Genomic DNA, 25,882 nt, shown 5'->3' with positions numbered 1-25,882 from the left:
CACTCACCCACCCACAGCTCGGCCTTAAGCCCCCCACCCACAACTCGGCCTTAAGCCCCACCCCCCCCCAGCTTGGCCTTAAGCCCCTCCCACCCCCACCCCCACCCCCAGCTTGGCCTTAAGCACCCCCCCCACCACCCACACCCACAGCTCGGCATTAAGCCCCTCCCAACCCCAACCACAGTTCGGCATTAAGCACCCCCACCCCCACCCCCACCCCCACCCCCAGCTCGACCTTCAGCCCCCCCCCCCACCCATCCCCCTACCCACACCCCCCCAACCGCACCCCGGCCTTTAGCCCCTACCCCTTCCACCCACAGCTCGGCCTTAAGCCCCCCTACCCCCACCCATAGCTCGGCCTTAAGACCCCCACCCCCACCCCCACCCCCACCCCCACCCCGGCCTTAAGCCCCGCCCCTCCTACCCCCACCCACAGCTCGGCCTTAAGCCCCGCCCCTCCTACCCCCACCCACAGCTCGGCCTTAAGCCCTCCCACCCCCATCCACAGCTCGGCCTTAAGCCCTCCCACCCCCATCCACAGCTCGGCCTTAAGCCCTCCCACCCCCATCCACAGCTCGGCCTTAAGCCCTCCCACCCCCATCCACAGCTCGGCCTTAAGCCCCCATCCCCACCCTCAGCTCGGCCTTAAGCCCCACCCACAGCTCAGCCTTAAGCCCCCCTCTCCCACAGCTTGGCCCTGCCCCCCACCGAACTCGGCCCTGCCCCCCCCCCCCCCCCCGAACTCGGCCCTGCCCCACCCTGAACTCGGCCCTGCCCCCCCCAACCAAACCCAGCCACATTCCCCCCACCCCACCCCCCCAAACCGGACCCTCCCCTCCCCTCCCCTTCCCTCCCCTTCTCCCCCCTTCCCTCCCTCCCCTTCCCCCCTTCCCCCTCCCCTCCCCCCATTCCCTTTCCTTCTCCCCTCCCCTCCCCTCAGTCTGTTTAATAAGGCAGGGTCTTTTGAGACAGGAATGTCAGTGAAGAAACCTTCAGGAATACTTCCCGCAAGAGTTGACAACCCTACCTACCAATATACTCAATTATTGACAGGTTTGAATATGTATATCCATGGAGAATCGGGTTAAGAAAGGCCAATTTCATTCCAGCTCGGAATTTCACAGATCCCAAAAGCAATTATACTGTGAGAAAATTGTATTGTCCAACAAACTGCAGTACCTTATTTAAAAATGTTTTTGTGAAGTATATTTCTTTAAAGCACCTTCTATCAAAAGTTTTTTTCCACATTTTTAATAAGGAGAGCATTGGAATCATTGGCAGGATTTTACGACCCTGCTGCAGCGTGTCTCCCCCGGTGGATGCGGTGAACCATTTAAATCTAAATTCAGTTCGGTGGGAATGTAATATCCTGCCAGGTGGGAGGGGCCATAAAATCCTGGCAATTGAGTCTGGAGGTAGCAAAAGCACGTATAAGGGTTTTGGCAATGGAAGGGTTGCAATAGGATTCTTAATGGACATTGTTGCAATGATGGATATGATGTGAGATTAAAAATTTCACTCGGTTGAATGGGACAGGAAAAGTGCAAGCAGTCTGATTCAGGCTGAGTCTGTGATGGCAGTGGGGGATGGAATCAGCGGCATAAAAGCTGAGTGTGTAGCAGGAGCTGAAAATTATGGCTTTGGCCTTTTCTGATATTAAGCTGGGGGCAGTTAGATTTCATCCAGGATTTTGTGTTGAAGTAATCTATTAGTACTGAAGCTTGAGGAATTGTAGAGGTAATGGCATGGGAGACAGAATATGTGTGCTGACTGCGTTCAGACATATAGAGGAATAGCATCATGCAAGGACAATGTCATAGAACTTGACAACAGAGAAGAACACTAGAGGATGATGGCTTGGCCAACTGTACCAAATGCAGAAAGATTGATGGAAGAAAGTACACAAATCATAGGGTTTTGCTCATGAATTTGGTTAAGGTTGTTTTGGTACTGCGAGTATAGAAGAGGATGTTGAGCAAGGGTATTTGGGAATGATGGGTGCCCTGTTGATTTTGTTTCCTTACCTATCCTGAGACATTGAGATGAATTCTGGTGCTCCTTGTTGAGATCAGTTAACTCAGCAGAGTACTGGTTGAACATAGGACTTTCGTGCTTGCTCGGTTTCGCATCAGCAGTACTTCTACTTACTAAGCTATTGGTCTAGCTCAAAAGGTGTGCTTTGACTGTGTAACAATACTTAGTATTTTAAGTCTCGGAAAGTAAAGGCAAATTAGATGATATTTAACAGTGCCAGCTTGCATGTTGGCAGCAATCTTATCTTTGTTTTGGAAGACTGGGCCATCTGCATGACTTAAACACAAAATTTCAGCTGTAGTTCTGAGGGAGTGCTGCATTTTCGTAAGTACACCTTTTGGATGTAATTTTAAAGCAACCTCCTTGTTTAAGTGGATGTAAACAATTCCATTACACTTTGAAAAAGAATGGTAACATTTTCCAGAAATCCTGACTAGCATTTGCCACCTTTGAAGGAAATTAGATTGTTGTTTATCGTATCATTTGTGGGATTTGTATGCAAATTGTCTACGTACCAACAATCAAAACACTTCAGCTATGTCTCATCAGCTGTGAAGCGTTTCGGAACACCTTGAGAATATGATGGTGCTAAATAATTGCAAGTGCATTTGGTTTGAACAAATTCCACCTATCCTAGATCCTATATTTGAGGTTTTCTGCACAAGTCACCTAGATAGGACCACAATCAGAAATAGGAACTATCAATACAGCCTTGTAGGTTTATGTGGTTGTCACAGGAAGAGCTTAAATAGTGTGATTCAGTAAATTCGCCAACATTGACATATTTGATGGAATTAGAGAGAGTAAACATGCAAAGATCCAAAAAATCTGGTCAGCATTTCATGTACGGATCTTATCAGCAAAAGTATAATTGTATGTAAGCGACAAACATTGCAGTAACTTTTGAAATGTCAGGTATTTCTTGTCAAATTTAGTCAGTTCATCTTTAAATATGCAGTCCAAGAATCAATTTCTGGAGTCAAGCATATGGAGGAGTAGAAAGTAAAGAATAAAGCCTGGAGGAACTGTACAATTCATTGGAAACTATAACATGCTTGTGTGGGAAGTTACATTTGATATTCTGACTAGTTTGACTGCAATTAGCCGGACTTGTCAATAAATTGAATGGAATTCCGCAAACTACTACAAATAGTGCTGATTTTGATCCCTCTGTCTAGCTACAGAAGACTAAAGAACAGAATCTTCTATTACAAGGAAATTCAGAAGAAGCTCGTGTTACAGAAACTTGTTAAACAGGTCATGATGGAATAGTAATGCAAGGCAGGTGCCCGTTTTTCTGCAAAAAAATCCTTGAAGATTTATAAATTTTTATTTAAATAAAGATGTAGATTAAATAAGGAGGTAGATCACAGAAAATTGACAAATATCCAACCACACCGGTTGTTATAAAGGCTGCAACTCATTTACTGTCTAGTTTACCACAGTACAGCCTGTATGGGGAACTATCAGTCACATACAGTGTCATAAATCTGTTGCAATGACTAACCTGAAAGGTTTACTGCCTCGATGTTAATCTTGCCGATTTACAAATGAAAACCCTGTTTACAGTATCAACTTTAAACTCTTAATACAGTATTAGTGTTGCTGTGGACATTATCAATTTACACTGCCTGTTATTCCTGTAATTTTAGCACTCCATTTGGACATAGCACCACCTTTTAATATCACACAAATGCTGTCCTTGTTATATACTATCAGCTCATGTTCCATTGCAATATGTTTCCAAAGCCTGCTAGTCATTTACACCTTAAAACTGTTAAAAATGTTATATTTTTGGCATTTTTTTTATAGTCGTCACACAATTGGTGTCAGTACAGCAGATGTTTTTAACATTCAGTGTTACTACTGAGCACTCCTAGCTCATGCATAGTGTTCAGATACAGAATAAAACTTGCTCTGCTGCAACATTAGACAGCGTGAAGTACAGAGTGATCGTGAATGGAGTGTTTTGTAAGCCAAATGTTAACATCGGAAATTTGGTGCAAGAGGGATCTCTCTAGCAGTCACTAGGGTGATGTATTGAAGCATGGAAGTGAGAATTGGACTCTGAAGAAAGAGGATGAGAGGAGGAAAACAGCTTTGAAATGTGGGTATGGAGGAGAATGCTCAGAATCAGCTGGATGGACAGAAAGACAAATGAGTGGTAGGTTAGATCAAGAATAGAAGCTCAGGAATCAGAAGGGTTGCTAAGTACGGTTGGAGAGAGAAAGATAGACAAGCATGGACATTGGAACAGAAGACCTGACAGCCTTATCCTAGCAACAATTGAAGGAGGAAATTGCGAGTTAAAAACAGAGGAGGAAGTAGGAAAATCTGATGGTGGATAACATTGAGATGTGGTCTGAGGGATGCCTGAAGTAGGCCAGAGAATAAGCAAGACGATGCCAATGCCCCCACTAAGGCTGTGGTGAAAACGAACAAATGGAATCTCTCTGGTACGGACTCGTAACGTTAGCTGTATTCCTCTCCGCAGATGCTGTCAGACCGGCTAAGTTTTTCCAGGTATTTTTGTTTTTGTTTCGGATTTCCAGCATCTGCAGTTTTTTGCTATTATCTTAATATTTCATCAGGGCTGTGCAGGACTGGACAGAGCTTTCAATTAAAGTGGGGGGAGGGTCAGGTGAAGGGAGATTTAGAAATCCAAAGAGAAAGGTCAAGGCAATGGTGCAGTGTAGTGATTTGGGTAAAGACAACAGGCACGGAGTGTTTAACAAAAATACTAGTGCATCAGCAAATAATGTACATGGAAACAATATTAGTTAAAAACTTACAGGCTCTTTATTTGAATGTTGGTGACAGGTTAGTGAACTGTTCTATGAAAACAAACATAAGCACATGCTTGTCTGCTCATGCACCACTAGACGTGGGAAAGCCTCAGTCTAACTGAATGTGTGAAGTGTTCATGAAAAAATAGATGGACTAATGGCACAAATAGAGATAAACGGTTTTGATCTAATTGCCATCACAAAGACATAGTTACATGGTAACCAAGGTCAAGAAATAACTATTCCAGAGTACACATTTTGAAAAGACAGACAGAATGGAAAAGGAGGAGTAGTCCTGATGGTGAAGTAGGGAGAAAGGATCTTGGCTCAGAAGATCAGGAAATAGAATCAACGTAGGTGGAGATTAGGAATACTAAAGATCAGAAACACTGGTTGAGTTATTTATAGACTCCCTAAAAATAGTTATACCTTTGGCTAGAGGGTTAAGCAAGAAATAATTAGAGCTTGTAACAAAGGTAATGTAATAATTATGAAGGGTTGTAATCTTTGTATAGACTGAACCAATCAAATTGGCAAAGGTAGTCTGGGAGATGAAATTCTAGAATACTTTCACACCAGTTTTCTGGAACAGTATGTTGTGGAACCGACTAGGGGTAAAGATATTTTAGATCTAGTATTGTGCAATGAGGCATGTTTAGTTAGTAATCTCATAATATAAGATCTTCTGGGAAAGTATAATATAATTGAATTCCATATTAAGTTTGAAAATGACATACTCAAGTGCCAAGCAAGAATCTTAAACTTAAACAAAACCAATTACATAGGTATGAGGGTAGATCTGGATAACGTTGATTGAGTAAACAGATGAAAAAGTACGGTGGGAAATAAGCAGTGGGAAACATTTAAAGAAACAATTCAAGATGTTCACCAAAAATACATTCCAGTAAAAAACAAAATAACTCCAAGGAAGATCCATCTGTGGCTTACTAGGGAATGTAATAATAGTGTTAGATTAAAAGAAGAGGCTTATAATGTTGCAAAGGATAGCAGTAAGTCTTAAGTACAGGGAGTGTTTTATAAACCAGCAAAGGGTCACCAAAAAGTTGGTTAAAAAGTGGAAAAAATAGAATATTTTTAATTAAGGCCCGCCCAGTGTATGACGTGACCAGTAGCGTCCAGAGCTACCTGCGCGGGTGGGGGGAGGAGGGAGAGACAGGGCCTTTTGCACATGTCTGAAAGAGCGCAGCAATCTCCCTGAGGCAGGGAGCTGCCTCGGAGATTGAATGGATATTAAAACAATTAAATAAATAATTTAAAAATTTATTTAAACATGTCCCTCATATGACTGTGTCACATGAGTTGCGACATGCTTTTAAATTTATCAAAATTTATTTATTTATTTGATAAAAGCTTCAGGAATCCTCATCCCGCTTCTGGATGAGGCTTCATGCAAAACGCAAAGGCCGCTTGGGCTTTTCGCCTGCCCGCCAACCTTAAGGTTGGATGGGCAGCATTCGCAAGTACCTCAATTAATTTCCTAATGGCCTTACTGGGCTGTTTACATTTTGGCCGGCACGCAGCTGATTCTGGCGTGTGCCCACCGAACGAAATATCTCAATGGTGCGCGATGACATCAGGGTGCATGCCTGACGTCATCATGTGTCATTTTACACGTCTGTGTGTCGGGCCTGCCCACGAATTACATACCAGAAATAGTGGGTAACCAAGGTTCTAATGAGAGAGAGGAACTTAAAGTACAAAATATTAGCAGAGAAAAGGGGTTGGAAAAAATTAAGGCACTAAAAGCTGACAAATCTCATAGGACCTGATGGGCTATATCCTAGGGTTCTGAAAGAGGTAGCTACAGAGACAGTGGATGCATTGGTTATGATTTTCCAACATTCCCTAGACTCTTAAAATGGTTCCAGCAGTTTGGAAGTTAGCAAATGTAACTCAGAAGTTCAAGAAAGGAGAGAGAAAACTGGGAACAACAGGCCAGTTGACATCAGGCATTGGGAAAATGCAGGAATTTATTAAGGAAGTTAACAGTGCAGTTAGAAGATCACAGTATGATCAAGCAAAGTTGATGTGGTTATATGACAGGGAAATCACATTTGACAAATTTATTAGAATTTTTTGAGGAATGTAACTAGTAGGGTAGATGGTGTAGTATACTTAGATTTCCAAAAGGCATTTTTTAAGGTGCCAGATAAAAGGTTAATAGATAAGGGCTCGTGGATTTGTGGGTAATATACAGGTTAGCAGAGGCTGAGGATTGGTTAACCAATAGGAAGCAGACAGTAGGGATAAATAGAACATTTTCAAGTTGGCAAGCTGTAACTAGTGGAGTGCTGGGTCTTCAGCTATTAACAATCTATATTAACGACTTAGATTATGCAACAGTGAGTAATGCATCTAAGTTTGCTGGGTTGGAATGCAAGATATGAGGAGGACAGAGAGGTCAGTGACTGGGGGCATAGATTTAAAGTGATTGGTAGAAAGATTAGCGGGGAGGTGAGGAAAAACATTTTCACTCAGAGGGTGGTAGGGATCTGGAACTCATTGCCTGAATGGGTGGAAGAGGCAGAAATCCTCAAATCATTTAAGAGATGTCTGGATATGCACCTCAAGTGCCATAACCTGCAGGGCTACAGACCAAATGCTGGAAAGTGGGATTAGGCTGGGTAGCTTGTTTCTCGGCTGGCACAGATACGTTGGGCTAACTAGCCTCTTTCTGTAAACTTTCTATGATTCTATGAAAAAAGAGGTTGTAAAGAGATATAGACAGATTAAGTGAGTGGGTAACAAGATGGTGGTAAGCATAGAAAAGCAGAATATCTTTTAAAAGGCATGAAACTTTTTGAATTTTGATGTTCAAAGATACATTGATGTACTCATACAAGGAATACAAAAAGTTAATATGAAGGTTCAGCAAGCAATTAGAAAGGCAAATGGTATGTTGGCCTTTATTTCAAGGAGGGTTGAAATATAAGAAAGAAGTCATGCAACAAGTGGATAGAGCTTTGGTGAGACCACACCTGTGGTACTGTTTGGAGTCTTGTTCTCCATACCTAAGGAAGGATCTTGCCTGGGATGAAAAGGATGATCTTTGATGAGACTTGAGTAAATTGGGCCTGTACTCTGAAGAGGTAATCTCATTGAAAAATCTCATACAAAATTGCAAACAGGCTGGCTAATAATAAACACTGAGAAGTTGCTGCCTGGGGATTCTAAAACACGGGGGCATAGTTTCAGGATAAGGGGCCAATATTTTAGGATTGAGATGAAAAGGAATTTCTTCACTCAAAAGGTTATGAATCTTTGGAATTCATATCCTAGAGGATTGTGGATACTCCATTATTGTATATATTGAGGACTGGGATAGACAGAATTTTGGACTCTCAAGGAATCCAGGTTAATGAGGAGCAGGCAGGAAAGTAGAGTTGAAGCCCAAGACCATGATTGCATTGAATGCGGGAGCAGGCCCATGGTTCATATGGACTACTATCTGGCAGTTATCACATTGCTGTTTGTCGGACATTGCTTTGCACAGATTGGCTTCTGATTTTCTACATTACAACAGTGACTACACTTGTAATGTACTCCATTGGCTATAAAGTGCTTTGGGATGTACTGAGGTTGTGAACTGTGCTGTATAAATGCAAGTCTTTTCTTTATAAAATCTCTCATTTCTTGTGTGTTTCTACTATCAATCAAAGTGATTTAGGAAAATTATCCCGCTCTTTTGCAAATTATGCTTTAATCTATAATGTGGGTAGGTTGGGAAATTTGTGGCAGTACTGGAATATTTTAGGATTGACACTGGAACAATTGTGAAATTGCTCAGGACTCGTATGTGTTTGATTGTGTTCATAGGCCAAAACTGTGTAGGGAAAAATTCTCCTTTTTAAAAAAAATACTTTTGTTTATTAGTTATAAAAAATATTGGAACTGGGGACAAAGGCTGTTTGACTAGGCTAGGTAGTTGGAGGTCATTGATTAAAAACTCTAAAAAAAAACATACAATCAGAGTTGGTAATGGCAATAAAGCATTCATGTGCTCAATTGTGGACAAGTTTGTACAGTATATGCAAACCCATGAAGAGCTGGGTTAAGAAAGGCCAATCTCATTTGACCTAGAAATTTTACATCTAACATCTATTTAAATTAAATTCAAACATAATTCCCTAATGAAATAAAAACAGTGGAGATGGTAGGTCAGGCTGATTAGTTGGGATGGTCGGAGCTTGGAGATCATTTGATAGAACCTCCAGGAACAGATCCAATCAGAGGTGTCAGCCCTAGTTAGAAGTTATTTTCTATTCTAAGGTAAGTTTTTCTATACCCTGGCAGATATCTGTAAAGTCTTTGCCATTCTGCAAAGTTGGATAAATCAACAAAAAATAACAATTTTCCCAAAAGCCTAGCATAAAATTGCACATTTAACAGTCTGACATCTGAAATCTAACTTAATTTTTGCATATAACTTGAAACATCACATCGAGTTACATGTCTAAGTTGCTTGTTTTGTGCTGGGGCAGATAGTTTCTTTATAACTGTGCACTCAGTCTTTTTCTTAAATCTCTTGTAGCAAAAAGGATAAACAATGGTAGGCATGAGGCATCTGGTTGAAGCTAGGTGCTGGCTGTTTAGAATCAAGGATGGGGAGAGGATCGTAGCATTGAGTTAGGAGATATGAATGGTTTCAGGAGCTTAGCAGCAAGGGAAGGAAGCACTGGATAAGAGAGTATAGGGGTCTCTACCAAAGTCGGGGGTAACTAGGAGCATCTGACACCACAAAAGAACTGGACACAGGAATTGTTTCCCAGAAACATTGGTCAAACAGAAACTGAAATAGTTTTTAAAAGGAAAATGGATAGACGTTTGAAAGACAAACATTTAAAAGGTTATGAGAAAAAACCCCAAAATGAAACAGGTTGGAATAATAGTTCTTCAGCAAGACAGGATAGGCCAATTGAACTAAGTGGCTGCTTGTGTTGTAGAACTATATGATTATGGAATGGATAAAGGAAATTCTGTGCCTGCAGGATTTTTTTTTAAGTGACAAGATATTGCAGGTTTAAAAACAAAAAAAACTGTGGATGCTGGAAATCCAAAACAAAAACAAAAACAGAATTACCTGGAAAAACTCAGCAGGTCTGGCAGCATCGGCGGAGAAGAAAAGAGTTGACGTTTCGAGTCCTCATGACCCTTCGGAAGTTCTGTTGAAGGGTCATGAGGGCTCAAAACGTCAACTCTTTTCTTCTCCGCCGATGCTGCCAGACCTGCTGAGTTTTTCCAGGTATTGCAGGTTTATGGCAATGATTATGGCATACACAAATGAAAGGAAATGTGGCCTAATGAATAGAGAGGTGGATGGAGGGCAGAAAGCAAAGGAAAATTTTCAGCATTGGATGGGTGAATCATGAAAGGTTAAGTAAACGTTCTCGTACTGGCAAAACATAGAAACTGCTGTTCCATAAGTACCTCTGATATGTGCTGTAAATATATAAACTTAATATATTTTTAAAAGGCTGAATGGTCTCAGAATTGCACTAATTGCAGTAGCGGACATGAAAAAAGATGTTTCATCCACCGGCCGCAGTGGCGGATTTTCATGTCATATTGTCCGTTTCCCGTCACATTAATTATGCAGCCACTGGAAGCATACTGTTTTGCTGGCGGGCGGCCTCTGAATCGTCCGCCACACCATTACCCCACCATTTCCTCACTCCGGGTGCCATATCTAAACTGCAGCCACGCACACAGTTCTCAAAGCTGTGCACTGCTCCAGTGCAGACATGGCCCTGAAAGCCAAGAAGAATTCAGTGACCCGTCACTGGAATGCCTTTTGGAGAGCCACCGTGAAGTCCTTCACCCCCGCCCTGGCTGCAGGAGGTCCAGAATCTCACCATTCTGGCTTGGGTAGTGGAGGCAGTGGTGGTTAGTGCCCACACTGCACAGAAGAGATTGGTGCAGAAAGAGGATGAATGATCTCATCCATGCCGCAAGGGTAAGGCAACCATTTCATTACTCTAAACTCTCAGATTCACAAGGCCATCTCACACTGGCATCTTACTGCCAGCTCAAGGGACATCACTGCACACTCTCTCACACACATCCTCACATCTCCACCTGGCCTCACCTGCTCTGGAGACTGCCTCCTTCGCCCTCACCTTCTTGAGGCCACGCACAGATCAACATTTACCCCCACACATGCCCTTGGAAAGCCCCCCTCCCCCAATACGGCCCTTACCCTGCAGCCTCTTCCTTTGCTCGAGGCCACTTCGCCCCCTTTCCCAAGCAAGCCCTATCTCTGCAGTCATTGAAAAGCCACCCCGCCTTACGGCTGGTCTGGTGGGTAGAGACCTGCCTGTGAGCTCCCCTAAAAGTGATGTGGTGTTGCCTGCAAAGCCTGGCACTGATGACCATGAGTGCTTCTCGAAGCAAGGTAGGCAAACAAACCTCAAAGTCTTGAGCGAAGTGCAGCTCGCCAGGTGCATGTCGCTTATGTACAGTTGTGAAACAGATCAGCGTGCAATCACACCAACATGCCCAGATAATCCAGCATGGGGGAGATGTTTCCGGCAAGCAGGACTTATGATGAAATGCTAAAGTATTGAAATTAGGTTCCCAATGTGTGGCAGTGGGATATGCAGCTCACCATTAACAGGTAGAGTGGACGACCACAAACTGTTTTCATGACGGTGTGAACTGATTTTTGGTCTTCTTGCTATATTGTCTGCTCACGTCTGCTATAATGCCCAACACCAACAGGACCGGATAATTCTGCCCAAAGTCTTACAATAGCAGGTTTCAAATTGATAGGGATGTTGAAATACTGATGAACCAGGAGTAATATGTTTTTAATATTGTTGCAAGGTTGAAAAAGTGGCATCAAAATATTTGAGCAAGGACAGAGGGTGTCTTGGATATCAGGATGGAGGGTGTCTTGGATAGCCAGACGGAGTTGTGAGTACTCAGTGGTGTGGTGGGAGAATGTCTTGGTTCTGGAAGCATGGGGTTGGGGGCCTTGCTGGGATATGGTGTTGTGGAGAGAGTTGTAGATAGGAAGGTGATGCACTTTTTTGTAATGAGAGCTGTTTTTGGTGTTCACTGCCATGACTTGGGAGCTGGCTATAAAGTATTTCAATTGCTTATGGCACTTCTTACTTTGTTGTGTCACATCTACGCTTCTGCTCACATTTCTCTGTATTATTATAATATAAGACTGCTTGTATTGTAATACATATTGTTTATTCAGTGTCATGACTAACAGCAAGCAGAGGTTTCATATGACTGTACTGAGATCTTACACTGTAATTTTTTTTGTCAGATAATGGCCCGTGCAGCTGGTTTTGGCAAACGATACCTCAAGGCATTTGTTAGTGGTTTCTTTGTTGCTGTTCCTGTTACTGTGACTTTCCTCGATCGTGTGGCATACATTGCAAGGGTGGAGGGTGCTTCAATGCAGGTACAGTACACAAGTTTTGTTATGCGACAAGCAGACAAGCTGTGATTAACTGATGAAATTGAGCACGTTTGCTTTCGTACAATTACCAATCATTTCACTGCCATCTGATAAATTGAAGCTGTTTAATGTAGATTACAATAATACCTCTCTACCAGTAACCTGACTTAATTCATCAGCATCCAGGGACGAATCCCCTTGACTATCCTGAGCCATATCCCCCATTCTAATAAGTTCAGAGGGAACACTTTGTAATTGCACTACTGCTACTGTTTTACCACCCATTTTCCTTTACTGGTACAGTCTATTCCAAAGACTCCTTAGGTGTCCCTATTACTGCCACATATTTAACGTTGAGCTTCCAACAGTTTGCTTTTACATGCCCCAACCATTGGCAATAAAAGCATACTTTACGTCAAGGATGCTAAGTTTTCTTTACATCACTTTGATTTTCTATACTATAATTTTTGTTGACTTGAACAGCTTCTGCCTTCTCCCTAATGAAAGATTCTGTTCCAGTTCCTGTGGATTTACAAATGGAGTTCTACAAGCCCTTAGCTGTCTTTGTGATATATCACACTCATCTGCAGAACTGCTTCCCTTATTTTAGAAATCTTGCAGGCTTCCAGATATGACCTGATAAGTATTGGGATGCTGTTTTGAAATTCTTCTGTCATCATTTACTCTCTCACATTCTCAAAATTTTGTTCAAGTTTCGATGCTCAAAACCACCAGTCCCACAATATATCTTTCTCACTGGCAAATTCTACAAATGTTTCATTCGGTATTTTCTTTGAAGTCCAAAATTTTAATTGATATGGTTCAGGGACAAGCTGATAAGCATTAAGTACTGCAGTTTTAACTGTCTTATAATTTTAGGATTGTTCTTCCAAAAGAAGAATAAACATCTATTACTTTCCCCACCAAAATACAAAATAAAATTCCATGTGCCCTTTGGCCACTCTAGGCATGTAGCCACCTCAGACGAGAAAAAATATCTCTGAACTCTGTCCTCAGTGATTTTAGGCATTAGGCAAAGATTCTTGGTTATATCAAAGCTCAGAGTGGGACTCGATGTATCGTTATTAGCCTCTCTTTCACCTAATAAAAGAAGCTTTTCTTTTTCCAGGGCAAACTGTCTCTCTTCTCTTTCTCTTTGAAGCTCTTTATCTCTTTCCTTATCCCTTTCCTCGCTTCCTAACTTCTCTCTCTCGAGCTCATTTAAGCTTTATAATTCTGATTCTTTTGCTCTTTCATTTTCCTTTTCCTCCTTTTCAAGTTCAGCTTTTTCTTTTCTCTATCTTTTTCGAACTCAAGCTGCTTGATCTGCAACTGAATTCTAGCCAACTCAGGCTGCATCTATCTGAGTCAGGCTTTTCTTCTTCCAATTTCAGATGCCTATGCTATTACCTCAGTTATATCTGTTTTTTTAGCCTTGCTTTTAACTCTAACAACAACCTTTTTACTAATACGATTAATATAGCCTTGGTTAATTGGTGCAAGTCACTCAGGGTTAAATCTTCCCTCTCCAAATTGACAAAGCCATAACTGCCATGACCTGGGAGCTGGCTATAAAGTATTTCAATTGCTTATGGCACTTCTTAATTTGTTGTGTCACATCTTCACTTCCGCTCACATTTCTCTGTAATATTATAATATAAGACTGCTTGTATTGTAATACATATTGTTTATTCAATGAAACCTCTGCTTGCTGTTAGTCATGACACTGAATAAGTATAATAAGATTCACTATGAGACCCTATTAGCCTCAACTTTAGAGATTCCCTGCACTAGTATCTGTTTGAGGATTCAAAACCCCAGACAAGCCCCAATTTCGTTACAGTCCCAGACCAGACCCCCAAATTTTGTTATTATCCAGTTAGGGACCAGTGGCCTGTTTTTGTTAAGGTAGACAAAATTTGAAGTCCTAGCTACTCATTAGGAGAATAAAGCCATAAGATTCTACAGTTTTAAACAAACAGAAGAAATTTTATTGTACATGTGTTAACAAAGCAAACAGTCAATACTTCTTCTTCCTTAACCGAGGTTTTCCACCCACGGTTGTTGACAGGACCCTCAACCTCAACCGTGTCCGGCCCATCTCCCGCGCATCCGCCCTCATACCTTCTCCTCCCTCCCAGAAACATGATATGGTCCTCACTTATCACCCCACCAGCCTCCGTGTTCAAAGGATCATCCTCCGCCATTTCCGCCAACTCCATCATGATGCCACCACCAAACACATCCTTCACCCCCCCCCCCCCCGCCGTCGGCATTCCGTAGGGATCGTTCCCTCTGGGACACCCTGGTCCACTCCTCCATCACCCCCTACTCCTCAACCCCCACCTATGGCACCTCACCCATGCCCAAGCAAAAGATGTAACACCTGGCCCTTCATTTCCTCTCTCCTCACCATCCAAGGGCCCAAACACTCCTTTCAAGTGAAGCAGCATTTCACTTGCATTTCCCCCAACTTAGTCTACTGTATTCGTTGCTCCCAATGCGGTCTCCTCTACATTGGAGAGACCAAACGTAAACTGGGCGACCGCTTTGCAGAACACCTGCGGTCTGTCCGCAAGAATGACCCAAACCTCCCTGTCGCTTGCCATTTTAACACTCCACCCTGCTCTCTTGCCCACATGTCTGTCCTTGGCTTGCTGCATTGTTCCAGTGAAGCCCAACGCAAACTGGAGGAACAGCACCTCATCTTCCGACTAGGCACTTTACAGCCTTCCGGACTGAATATTGAATTCAACAACTTTAGGTCTTGAACTCCCTCCTCCATCCCCACCCCCTTTCTGTTTCTTCCCCCTTCCTTTTGTTTTTTCCAATAAATTATATAGATTTTTCTTTTCCCACCTATTTCCATTATTTTTAAATCTTTTCTGCTCCCCCCACCCCCACTAGAGCTATACCTTGAGTGCCCTACCATCCATTCTTAATTAGCACATTCGTTTAGATAATATCAGCAGCTTCGACACCTATGTGTTCTTTTGTTCTTTTGTCTGTTACATCTTTTGATGATCTGCTCCTATCACTGCTTGCTTGTCCCTACAACCACACCACCCCCCTCCACTTCTCTCCACTTCCCCCCCCCCCACCCCCCCCCCCCCCCCCCCCCCCCCCCACCAACCACCACCACCACCACCACACCTTAAACCAGCTTATATTTCACCCCTTTCCTTGGATTCACCTAGTTCTGTTGAAGGGTCATGAGGACTCGAAACGTCAACTCTTTTCTTCTCCGCCGATGCTGAGTTTTTCCAGGTAATTCTGTTTTTGAAATAGTCAATACTGTCTATCCTATACTCTAACATCCAGAACTAACATGAGGTAAACATGAATTAACAGCCAAACTGTCGTTGAACACACCACAAACTGCACATTAACTGGCAGACACTGTCAAGACAGTTTCCCCAAATTTCTCAGCAACCAACCCAGATAACAGTTATCACTGTAAGTCACACAATCCTTGAAAAACTCTGTCTTCCTCATGAGGGATTTCTGCTCTTCTTCTATGAGTCAGTCTGATTTCCAGCCTACAGCAGCACCGTTATACCTGATTTCCACAGGTACAATCTTAACATAAAAGGCACATTATTTATCTCTATTCCAGCCTTCTTGGTCTTCTTTTCTAGCTGAGCTGACCTCCTACTGAGACTTGTCCCTCTTGTGTTGGTCAGGCTATGCTCCAGAGTCTGAACATAGGCAAGGTCCCAGCTTTCAGCCATGCTGCTGCTAGCAACTGCTACTGGGCTTCCCTGAGCCCTAACTCTTAACAACATGGAGCTATCAATGGCTCACATCACTTCTCTGAGCCCCAGCCAGCACAGCTAAACCACAGCACTTCAGCTGCCCACACTGCTCTTGGTTTGCTTCCCATGGGCTGATGTTTATTCTGCACCTTGAACTGATCAGTGTAACCTGTTTCTATAGAACCATAGAAAAGTTACAGTTCAGAAAGAGGCCATTCAGCTCATTATGTATGTGTTGGCCAAAAAGAGAAAAAAAACTAGCCACTCATTTTAATCCCACTTTCCAGCACCTGGTCCAGAGCCTTGCAGGCTTTCACACTTCAGATGCAGATCCGGGTATCTTTTAAATGAGTTGAGCATTTCAGCTTCAACCACCAACTTAGGCAGTGATTTCCAGATACCTATTCTGTCCCCTATTCTAAGGCAGGGTCGAATGTATCAACCCTTGGTACATCCCGTACCCTAAATGTTAACATCTCAGTCAACCAAGGGTCACCCCCCCACCCCCCGACAAATGAAAAAGTACCAAAGCTCCACACCTTAAACGCACACTGACAAAAATATAGATTTCATCACAATATTTATAGATGTAGGATTGTTGCTGAGTAATTGCTTAGTCACAATATTTCAAGAACACTCTACATACCCTGTTCATTTGTTAAAATATTTTCTAGTGCCATTACGTAAGTTTGTAGCATATTTTACACCCTTAGGGCTATCAGCCTGCCATTGGGATTTAAGTTCTGATATTTTTCCTGCAGAAGACACAAGCCATAACTACTACTTCAGTGAGCAAAATCTTGTCCTAATCTGTTCTGGTGTTCTCCAGCTTCAGGGTATTTAAGCAGCGCTGGTTGGAGTAAATTTAGTTACACAACGTGTGTATGAGCAGATCTATCTAACTTACGATATACTTTTCTATTGAGGGAAGCTATGGTGTACAGGACCTCAAAGATGATAATGTCTGGATACTGCCATTACATGCTAGTGGGTACAGAATCAGGAAGATATATGCAGCTGAATGCATGGCTGAAGAATTGGTGCAAGAGGATAGCCTTTAGGTTCCTGATTCCATGGGACCAGTGCTGGAGTGGGAGGGGTGGATTGTATTTGAACAGGGCTGGGACTAATGTCCTCGCAGAGAAGTTAACTAGCTTGGCTGAGGGCAGGGACACCATGACACAGTAGCAGAGTGGAGAGATAAGGTGGTTAGAAACCAGGAGGCTTGGGTTATGATATAGTAGCTATAATAGAGATCTGGCTTAAGCATTGGCAGGAATGGGAGCTAAACATTCCTGGTGGCATTGTATTCAGGAGGAACAGGAGAGGAAAAAAGACAGGAAGGACCAGTGACTGTATTGATTAAGGATAATATTACAGTTCTGCAAAGGAATGATAAAATAATGGATTCAAAGACTGATTCTATTTGATTAGATTGAAGAACAGAAAAGTAGCTGTTACATTATTGAGTGTTTGCTATGGGCCTCAAATAGTAAGAAGTTGATAGAGGAGCAAATATGCATACAAATTTCAGAGAAATGTAAAAATAACAGAATAGTAATAGTAGAGTAAAAAGCAAAGAGGGTGAAGCCGAACTTCCTTAATCAATATCTTTCTAGCCCAACGAGGAAGAAAGCAGTGCTGGATCTCGTTCGGGGTAATGAAGTATAGGCAAGTGGAGTGTGTTGTAGAGTAATCTGGGTAATTATGATCATAATGAAATTAGGTTTTAAAGTTGTTGAGGGAAGGCACAAAGAAAAACCAATAGTGAAAATAGCCAACTGGACTTCAACCAATTTCAGTGGTTTAAGAAAGAATCTACCACAGGTGGATTGGAAATAAAGATTGGGTGGGGAAACAGTAAACAAGCAAATGACAGGCCTTCATGGCAGGGATAATTCTGGTACAAATCAAGCACATTCCCATGAGGAGGAAAGATTGGGACATCCAAAGCTAGAGGTTCCAGGATTTTGGTTCTCAATTGTAATATCCACCTGACATACGTCATATGCACCCTGATATATGTCATATATTCCATTTTTCCTTTATTTTACTCCCTATCTATTTGTCAGCTAGGGAGCTCTGGATTTGTTTGCCCTACATCTCCCCCTGTAGGAATGTACCTTGACCAAATTATGTCCTCTTCAAAGGCAGCCCATTGTTCCGTGATAGTTTTGCCTGGCAATCCTTGTTTCCAATTTATCTGGTTACGTCCGTTCTCATCCCATTATTCTTACTCTCGATTGGTCCTTGTCCTTTTCCATAGCCAACCTAAACCTTATGATAAAAGCAAAATACTACGGATGCTGGAAATCTGAAACAAAAACAGAAAATGCTGGAAAAACTCAGCAAGTCTAACAGCATTTGTGGAGAGAAAAAGAGTTAACGTTTCAAGCCAGTATGAATCTTCTTCAGAGCTCTGAAGAAGCGTCATTCGGACTCAAAACATTAACTCTAAACCTTATGATACTATGACCACTGATGCCTCAATGTTCCCCAACTGATTCTTGATCCACTTGACCCAACTCATTCTCCAGAACTCAATCCAGTAATGCTGTTTCCCCATTGTTGCAGAAATCTAGTTCATGGTTTATGTGTTTTAAAATATAACTTTTAGTTTTAGTAATTAAAGTTTTAACTGTAGATAAAATGGGGCCATCTGATGGAGAAACTGATAAGCAATTCTGATGTAAATGCAACTCAGCATAGCCTGGGGTTATTATACTTAAAAACGAACCTATGTTTGTCTTGCAAGGTTAGAGCTAATAGTGAAAAACTTGAACAATGTATAATCCATCTCTAAGCTTGTAATGGAGCCAGAGAGTCTGGAGAAAAAGTTGTAAAACTCCATTAATGATATAAATTATTGATATGGGTTGCAGAATCAAAAAATTGTATTGAAAGTAAAATAATTAGTTTCCATTTCTGTTTGAATCAAAGCATGCCACATTGCCATAGAGATAGTGATTCAGGGTGGAGCCTTGTTTTGAAGGTTTTTTGTTTAATTTATCTGCGTGTGTTTACTGACACAATCAAGCAGTTCAGTTTGGATTTCATGAGGGAAAAGCAGCTGGAGGAGTTGCTCTAACTTGCAGCTACTGGAAGAAATCTACATTGGTCCTCATAGAGCCTTGTGGCAGAAAGCAGTTAGTTTGAATAGTTAGCTTGGAAAGAGCTGTACAGAAACTGAGGGAGCAGCCTAGTGGAAAATAAAGCAGTTTATGTATGTCCAAAGCCAGGACAAGGAGCTGAAGGGGCCACAGTCGTGAGGCCTTTAAAGAAAATTGGAGGATTGCCTATCTAAAAGATAATGGCAGGATTCCCATGTAATGTGCACCTCAAGGAATAGCTAGAATATTACCGTGAATGAAAGTGAATTCCGGAGGGCTGTGGCATACCTTTTGGGAAAAGTTAATAAACCTTCAAGATTTTGTAAGATAAGGGAACTCTTGAGAACGAAGTAAAAAGTAGAACTGAGTTTATAGCACAAGTTTTTATAAGCTATAATGTTAACTTAGTGAAGCTTGCTTTGTTTAATTTCTCTTTATATATATATATATATATACATAAAGTGCGTTTACGTTTAATAGTATGAAATCTTGTGGCATAGTTCTGTTAGTCAATTACTGGGTGTTCAGATTTCTTTTCAAATGTTAACGGTTCCTAATAGGATTATAACAATGCTGATGCTGCAAATTCTCTTGAACACACTGTAGAAGCTCTTGCTTGTCTCTGCCCTTTACACAAATACTGCCCCACTCTATACTGGGATAATAGTATACCTGTCAGTTGTACCAAACTGCTACGAATTCGAAAAGGAATGAAACCGGATGGACTGCCTGGAAATGACCTCAGCAACGGAAATTACGACAGCACAACCAGCTTTATGGACCCTACAAAGTGCTCCTTACTAATATATGGGGGATTATGCCAAAATTGGGAGACCTGACTCAGACTACTCAAGCCTGGACATTATCTGTAAGGTATGATTGAATGAGCATGATAATGTCCCACTTACCATGATAATGTACCATCTCACTGGCAGGACAGACCCCACCACAGTTGATGGCACAGTGGTATACAGTCAGGAGGGAGTTGGCCTGGGAGTTCTGAACAGTGACTCTGGACCCTATAGTCTCATGGCATCAGGTCAACCATGGGCAGGAAACCTCCTGCTCATTACCACCTACTGCCCCTCGCCTTAGCTGATGAATCAGAACTCCTTCATGTTGACCAGCAATTGGAAGAAGCACTGAGGGTGGCAAGGGCACAGAATGTATTCGGGTTGAGGACTTCATTGTCCACCACCAAGATTGGCTCAGCAGCTCCTCTACTGAGCCAGCTAGCCGAGTCCTAAAGGACGTAGCTGCAGAACTGCGGCAGATAGTGAGGGAACCAACAAAAGGGAAGAACCTGCTGGATCTCATGCTCACCAATTTAGATGTCTCAGATGCATTTGTCCATGATAATATTGGTAGAACTGACCACCACACATTCCTTGTAGAGATAAAATCATGTCTTCGCATTGAGGATACCTTCTATCATGTGTCCCACTGCCAATGTGCTAAACAGGGTAGATTTCAAACAGATCTAGCAGCTCAAAATGGAGCATCCATGAAATGTTGTGGGCCATCAGCAGCAGAATTGTATCTGTAACCTCATTGTCCGGCACTCCACTCTACCCTTACCATCAAGGTGGGGCATCAACTCAGGTTTAATGAAGATTAGAGGTGGGCATGCTAGGAGCAGCACCTGCCATACCTAAAAGTGAAATATCAACTTGGTGAAGCTACAACACAGGACTATCAAGCGGCACTTACATAGCAATAACCTGCTCACTGCAGCTCAATGGATTTTGCCAGGGCCGCTCACCTCCTGACCTCGTTACAGCCTTGGTCCAAGCATGGACAAAAGAGCTGAGGTTAGAGTGACTGCCCTTGACATTAAGGCAGCATTTGACTGAGTGAGGCATAAAGAAGCCCTAGCAAAACTGAAGTCAATTGGAATCAGAGGGAAAAGTCTCTACTGCTTAGTCATACCTAGCACAAAGGAAGATGGTTGTGATTGTTGGAGGTCAGTCATCTCAGCCCCAAGACATTGCTGCTGGTGTTCCTGAGGTTAGTGCCCTAGGCCCAACCTCCTTCAGCCACTTCATCAGTGACCTTCCCTCCATCATAAGATCAAAAGTAGGGATGTTCGCTCTTCTGCTCTCTTGTGCTGCCTTAGAATTTGCTTGTACCATATGACTGGCTTTCTGTAACGGCACCTCCTCTGACATCCCCCAGAATATGTCCAGCCAGACTTGGCAGCCCTAACCTTAGATATTTAGTCTCTTCACCGCTGCCACACAGTGGCAGCAATGTGTATCTTATACAAGATGCACTGCACCAAGGCTCCTTCAACAGCACCTTCCAAACTCATGATCTCTATCAACTAGAAGGACAAGGGCACTAAACCCTTGGACACATCACCACCTGCAAGTTCCCCTCCAAGCCACAACCATTCTGACTTGGAACTTATTACAGTTCCTTCACTGTTGCTGAGTCAAAATCCTGGAACTTCCTCCCGAACAGCACTGTGGGTGTACCACACCATAATGACTGTAGTGGTTCAAGAAGGCAGCTCATCTACCACCTTCTCAAGGGCAATTAAGGAAAGGCAACAAATGCTGGCCTAGTGAGCATAGCCCGTATCTTGTGAAAAATCTTGTAAAAAACTAGTTTTTGTAACTATTTGGATAATGATTACAGCTACTAATTCATAGGAAAGTTTGTTGCATGTTAATGCCTTCTCAGTGAAATGTCCGAAAAGGTTACTTGCATTTTGATGGCTTGTCCTGACATGCAGGCTAGCATCCAGGGCCTTGTGTAGTTCCATGTATATTGGCAGAAAAGGAAAAAGGTCACCTTAATACTCAACTCCATTTTGTTTCAAAAGCAGGGTATCCACTCTCTACTTTGTTTTAAAAGTAGTGCCCACTTTCCATAAATCCGTAAGTCTATATTGCTTGAGCATGACAAATGTGATTATCAGAACAAAATTTAACACCAGGCCACATAATCCACTATTAGGACTAGTGGCCAAAAAACTGAGTCAAAGAGCTGGGTTTTAAGGAGCACCTTAAAGGAGGATAGAGAGGTAGAAGATAGAGATGCTTATAGGGAGCAAACTGCGTTCCAACTCATCAACTTTAATTAGGCAAATGGGATGAACTTGCAAGGAGGGTGAATAATGATTAAAGTTTAGAAGGAGAAAAAAAGGCGTCAGTTGCTCTTAAGTGGCTCGATGTAACATCCTGTCATGACTGTGGATCATAGCCCCGAATCACTTAAGATGTATTGAATTTTTAAGTAAGATGTATTTTTTTTTAAAAAGGGCCTACAAGCAAAAGCTGGATGAGACTGTAAACTAACCACTTGCTGGAAAATCCCTGTGTGGATTACTTGACCAACTAATCTCGAGAGAATGGAAAGTTGCACCTAAAAATGTGTGACAAGGCTTATTTCAGACAGAGGCACTTCAAAGGAAAAGATGCAATGCAAAAACTGAACTGTAATCTCAAGTGGTTGTAGGGATAATGAAAATTGATTACCATCTCAGCAGAAACCACTTCCTGTTGAGTTATATCCCAGACTATGGACATGAACTGAGTTGAAAAGAAAACAGATCTGGGCAAAATACATGTTTGTTTTTTTTTCCCTTCCAGGAATGCACAAGGAAAGGGGTTAAAAAGCAACTGAAACCCTGATTATGTGTGCCAGTTTTGGTGTTCTGTTCTGGTGTTAATGTGTGTTGTGAAGGTCACACTTGAAGAACATCAACTAGGCATCCCTGCGCTTGCAGGTAAAAAGTCCTTTCTCTCTGATTGGTGGAAACAAATCACAAGTCAGCACAGTCGGAAAGGAAACAGGACAACTCCTTTCCCCTAGCCTGCAGAACCAAGAATCCCCAAACCAACTGCCAAAGTCAACCCTACCAGAATTACTTAACGGCTGCAATGCTTTGCCATCTACTGCTCACAGACAAGCCAAAAGACTGATTCATATACTTTTTTTTAACTTTTATTTCTGGACTCACTTCTCATTTCTAATCTTTGTGTTGCGTTTTTATTATTTTTTCCCGTTTTTTAGTAACTGTTAAACTCACTCTTTCTTTGACACAAGAAAGCCTGGTTAAATTGGCTCCTTTTAAAACATAAATACATTTGGACTGGGAGAAGGTATCCATGAGAGAAGGGATCCTTTTTAAATGAACCTTATTGCGACCCACAGAGGGGCTTGAATAAAGAAGGGGAGCCAGTTGATCCCTCCTCACCCGGGAGCTTAACAACTTGGGGTACGCCATCTTGGATCATGTCAAAATGGGGGACTTCACCCAGGAGAGTATTCCATCACACTCCTGACTGATACTTTGTAGATAGTGGACAGGCTCTGGAGAGTCAGGAGGTGAGTAACTTGCCGCAGGATTCCTAGTCTCTGACCTGCTCTTGTAGCCACTGTGTTTAAATGGCTAGCCCAGTTCAGTTTCTGGTCAATGGTAACCCCAGGATGTTGATTGTGGGGTTTCAGCAATGGTAATGCCATTGAGTGTCAAGGGGCGATGGTTAGATTCTCTCTTGTTAGAGATGGTCATTGCCTAACACTTGTGTGGCATGTATGTTACTTGCCACTTGTTAGCCGAAGCCTGGATATTGTCCAGGTCTTGCTGCATTTGGATATGGACTGCTTCAGTCGTAATTGGCACTGACCATTGTGCAATTATCAGCGAACATCCCCACTTCTGACCTTATGATGGAAGGAAGGTCAGTTGAAGCAGTTGAAGATGGTCAGGCCTAGGACACTACCCTGAGGAACTCCGAGTGCAATCGGCACGCGAGGGTTCGGATCACTCCACCTCAGACCTATTCATTAAAAACATACAGAGAGAAAAACATTTATTTTTCTCCTTAGTTTTAGCAGCTTTTAATATTCCAGTTTGAAGCACTGCACGATCCATATAGACCAGGAATTTGTGGGAGAGGGCAGAGAGATTACCACCAAGCATGATGAAGCAACATGTAGCAGAAGGAACACTGCCTGAATAGAAAATTTGGTAACAAGAGAATCTCTAGAAATCACATCCAACAGACAGGAAAACGTGTGAAGATGACATAAGGAATGTGAAATTCCAACAGATGATTAAAGAAGGAAGTGAGACACTGCTGTGAGTGTGCAGAAGTGATATGTAACCTGTGAAGTAACTGACATATGAGGGTACATGATGCAGCTGTGCAGAAAATGTCTGTTTATTCAAGACCCCAATTTCTTACAGTTCTCCCTTTCGAGAAGGACTAATTTTTAGATAACAATTAGTTTTTGGAGCTGCACTCATCCAGAGAGTCAAGGCTGTTTAGAAAATCCTATCCATGTTCTATATTATGCAGAAAATGCCTGTTTATTCAAGACCCCAATTTCTTATAGTTCCCCCGTTTGAGAAGGACTAACTTTTAGATAACAATTATTTTTTAAATACAAGCTGTTGCCCTAATTTCTTGATTATATTTCGTAGATAACATACTAAAGCTACTAGAATTATCTGATTCAAAAATAAAAACAGAATTACCTGGAAAAACTCAGCAGGTCTGGCAGCATCGGCGGAGAAGAAAAGAGTTGACGTTTCGAGTCCTCATGACCCTTCGACAGAACTTGTCGAAGGGTCATGAGGACTCGAAATGTTAACTCTTTTCTTCTCCGCCAAGTTCTGTCGAAGGGTCATGAGGACTCGAAACGTCAACTCTTTTCTTCTCCGCCAATGCTGCCAGACCTGCTGAGTTTTTCCAGGTAATTCTGTTTTTGTTTTTGTTTTGGATTTCCAGCATCCGCAGTTTTTTTGTTTTTATCTAGAATTATCTGATTACTTGGCTTGGCACTTGCTGCTAATTTCCAGGCTCTTAGCTTGCTCAACTATTTGACAAACAGCGTGAAATAGTTAATATGACACGAAGAGGAAGGAAACATTTTTAAATGGTCATGGTACCGTCACATACTCATAAAGAAACTAACTTTAAAACAATTAGTTTTACTCCCTCTGACAATTACCACCTTAGAGTCAAATTAAAGTAAATGTAAAAAGAACTTTGGATTGAGACAAATGAAGGCTAGGAGAAATAATACTTGGTAAGAATTAGCCACAAGATGGATACAGGTGAATGGAGAGCTGGAGAATCCTTTAAGTCCATGCATAATCTATTGCTTTACTTATATGTATTTATATGCTAAGAGCTTGGAAATTAGCAGCAAGTGCCAAGCAAAGTAATCAAATAATTCTAGTAGCTTTAGTATGTTATCTACAAAATATAATCAAGAAATTAGGAAAACAGCTTGTATTTAAAAAATAATTGTTATTTAAAAATTAGTCCTTCTCAAAGGGGGGACCTGTAAGAAATTGGGGTCTTGAATAAACAGACATTTTCTGCATAATATAGAATCTTTATAGGATTTTCTAAACAGCCTTGATTCTCTGGATGAGTGCAGCTCCAACAACACTCAAGAAGCTTGACACCATCCAGAACAAAGCAGCCCGCTTGATTGGCACCCCATCCACAAACATTCACTCCCTCCACCACCGACACACAGTGGCAGCAGTGTGTACCATCTCTACAACAGTGATCTTCACTATTTTTCAAGCAAGGGCCAATTTAGCAAAAAATCCTGCAACGTGAGAGCAACATCGACTACTAAATTACCATTGCTTACTACTCCTTCATGATGTAATGTTACAGAGCGATGCATGCAACTAAAACAAAATCCCATATTATACGTAAAAATAAATATACGTACAATTAAAAACTACAGCATTTATAAAACAATAACCAGGAAAATATAAGGAATTAAAAA

General features: G+C 42.0%; 1 protein-coding gene across 17 annotated transcripts in view; it reads left to right on the top strand.

Moving 5' to 3' along the window:
• The window catches only part of immp2l (inner mitochondrial membrane peptidase subunit 2), a 660,141-nt gene that overhangs the window by 1,314 nt on the left and 632,945 nt on the right, over positions 1–25,882 (top strand). For 15 of the 17 annotated variants that reach the window (XR_005946440.1, XM_041215711.1, XM_041215706.1 and 12 more), the window contains exon 2: positions 12,118–12,255. Coding sequence is in view for 16 of the 17 variants with exons in the window: in XM_041215706.1 (XP_041071640.1) it covers positions 12,118–12,255 (138 nt within the window). In the remaining variant the exon portion in view is untranslated. Of the gene's footprint in view, positions 1–1,168; positions 2,359–3,212; positions 3,316–12,117; positions 12,256–25,882 lie in introns of those variants that run through there. The other 2 variants (XM_041215709.1, XM_041215710.1) reach the window with 2 other exon arrangements.

This window comes from Carcharodon carcharias, chromosome 21 (genome assembly GCF_017639515.1).
Source record: "Carcharodon carcharias isolate sCarCar2 chromosome 21, sCarCar2.pri, whole genome shotgun sequence".
Classification (NCBI taxonomy): Eukaryota; Metazoa; Chordata; class Chondrichthyes; order Lamniformes; family Lamnidae; genus Carcharodon; species Carcharodon carcharias.
The sequence above is the reverse complement of the archived record's forward strand: the minus strand, read 5'-3'. Positions and strand labels throughout refer to the sequence as shown.